Genomic DNA, 353 nt, shown 5'->3' with positions numbered 1-353 from the left:
CGCTGAGCCTGGCCCCCCCCAGGACGAGCCCACCACAGGCATGGACCCCAAGGCCCGGCGCTTTCTCTGGAACCTCATCCTGGACCTCACGGGGGTGAGGGGGTGTGACAAGGTGGCCGGGGGTGTGCAGGGTGTGGCAGGCTGAGGGCTGCGGCCCTGCCTGTGACCCTGTGACCCCGTGACCCTCCAGGACCTGAAGGTCGTCAACAGTTACCTGAAGAGCTGCTTCCTCATCTTCCCCAACTACAACCTGGGCCACGGGCTCATGGAGATGGCGTACAACGAGTACCTCAACGAGTACTACGCCAAGATCGGTGCGGGGCTGGGCGCGGGGGGCACAGGCCTCCCTCGCA

The 353-nt window shown here is 66.0% G+C and overlaps 1 protein-coding gene across 1 annotated transcript in view; it reads left to right on the top strand.

Annotated features, from left to right (window-relative positions):
• Positions 1-271: 271 nt before the first annotated feature.
• Positions 272-353, top strand: part of CLIC3 (chloride intracellular channel 3) — a gene marked incomplete at its 3' end in the record, with an annotated part of 10149 nt that continues 10067 nt past the window's right edge. The window contains exon 1 of the mRNA XM_014529676.1: positions 272-314. Within this exon, the coding sequence (XP_014385162.1) occupies positions 272-314 (43 nt within the window). The remainder of the gene's footprint in view (positions 315-353) is intronic.

The sequence above is a fragment of the Myotis brandtii genome, unplaced genomic scaffold (assembly GCF_000412655.1).
Source record: "Myotis brandtii unplaced genomic scaffold, ASM41265v1 scaffold691, whole genome shotgun sequence".
NCBI lineage: Eukaryota > Metazoa > Chordata > Mammalia > Chiroptera > Vespertilionidae > Myotis > Myotis brandtii.
Note: the sequence above shows the minus strand (reverse complement) of the source record. Positions and strands in the feature narration are given on the sequence as shown.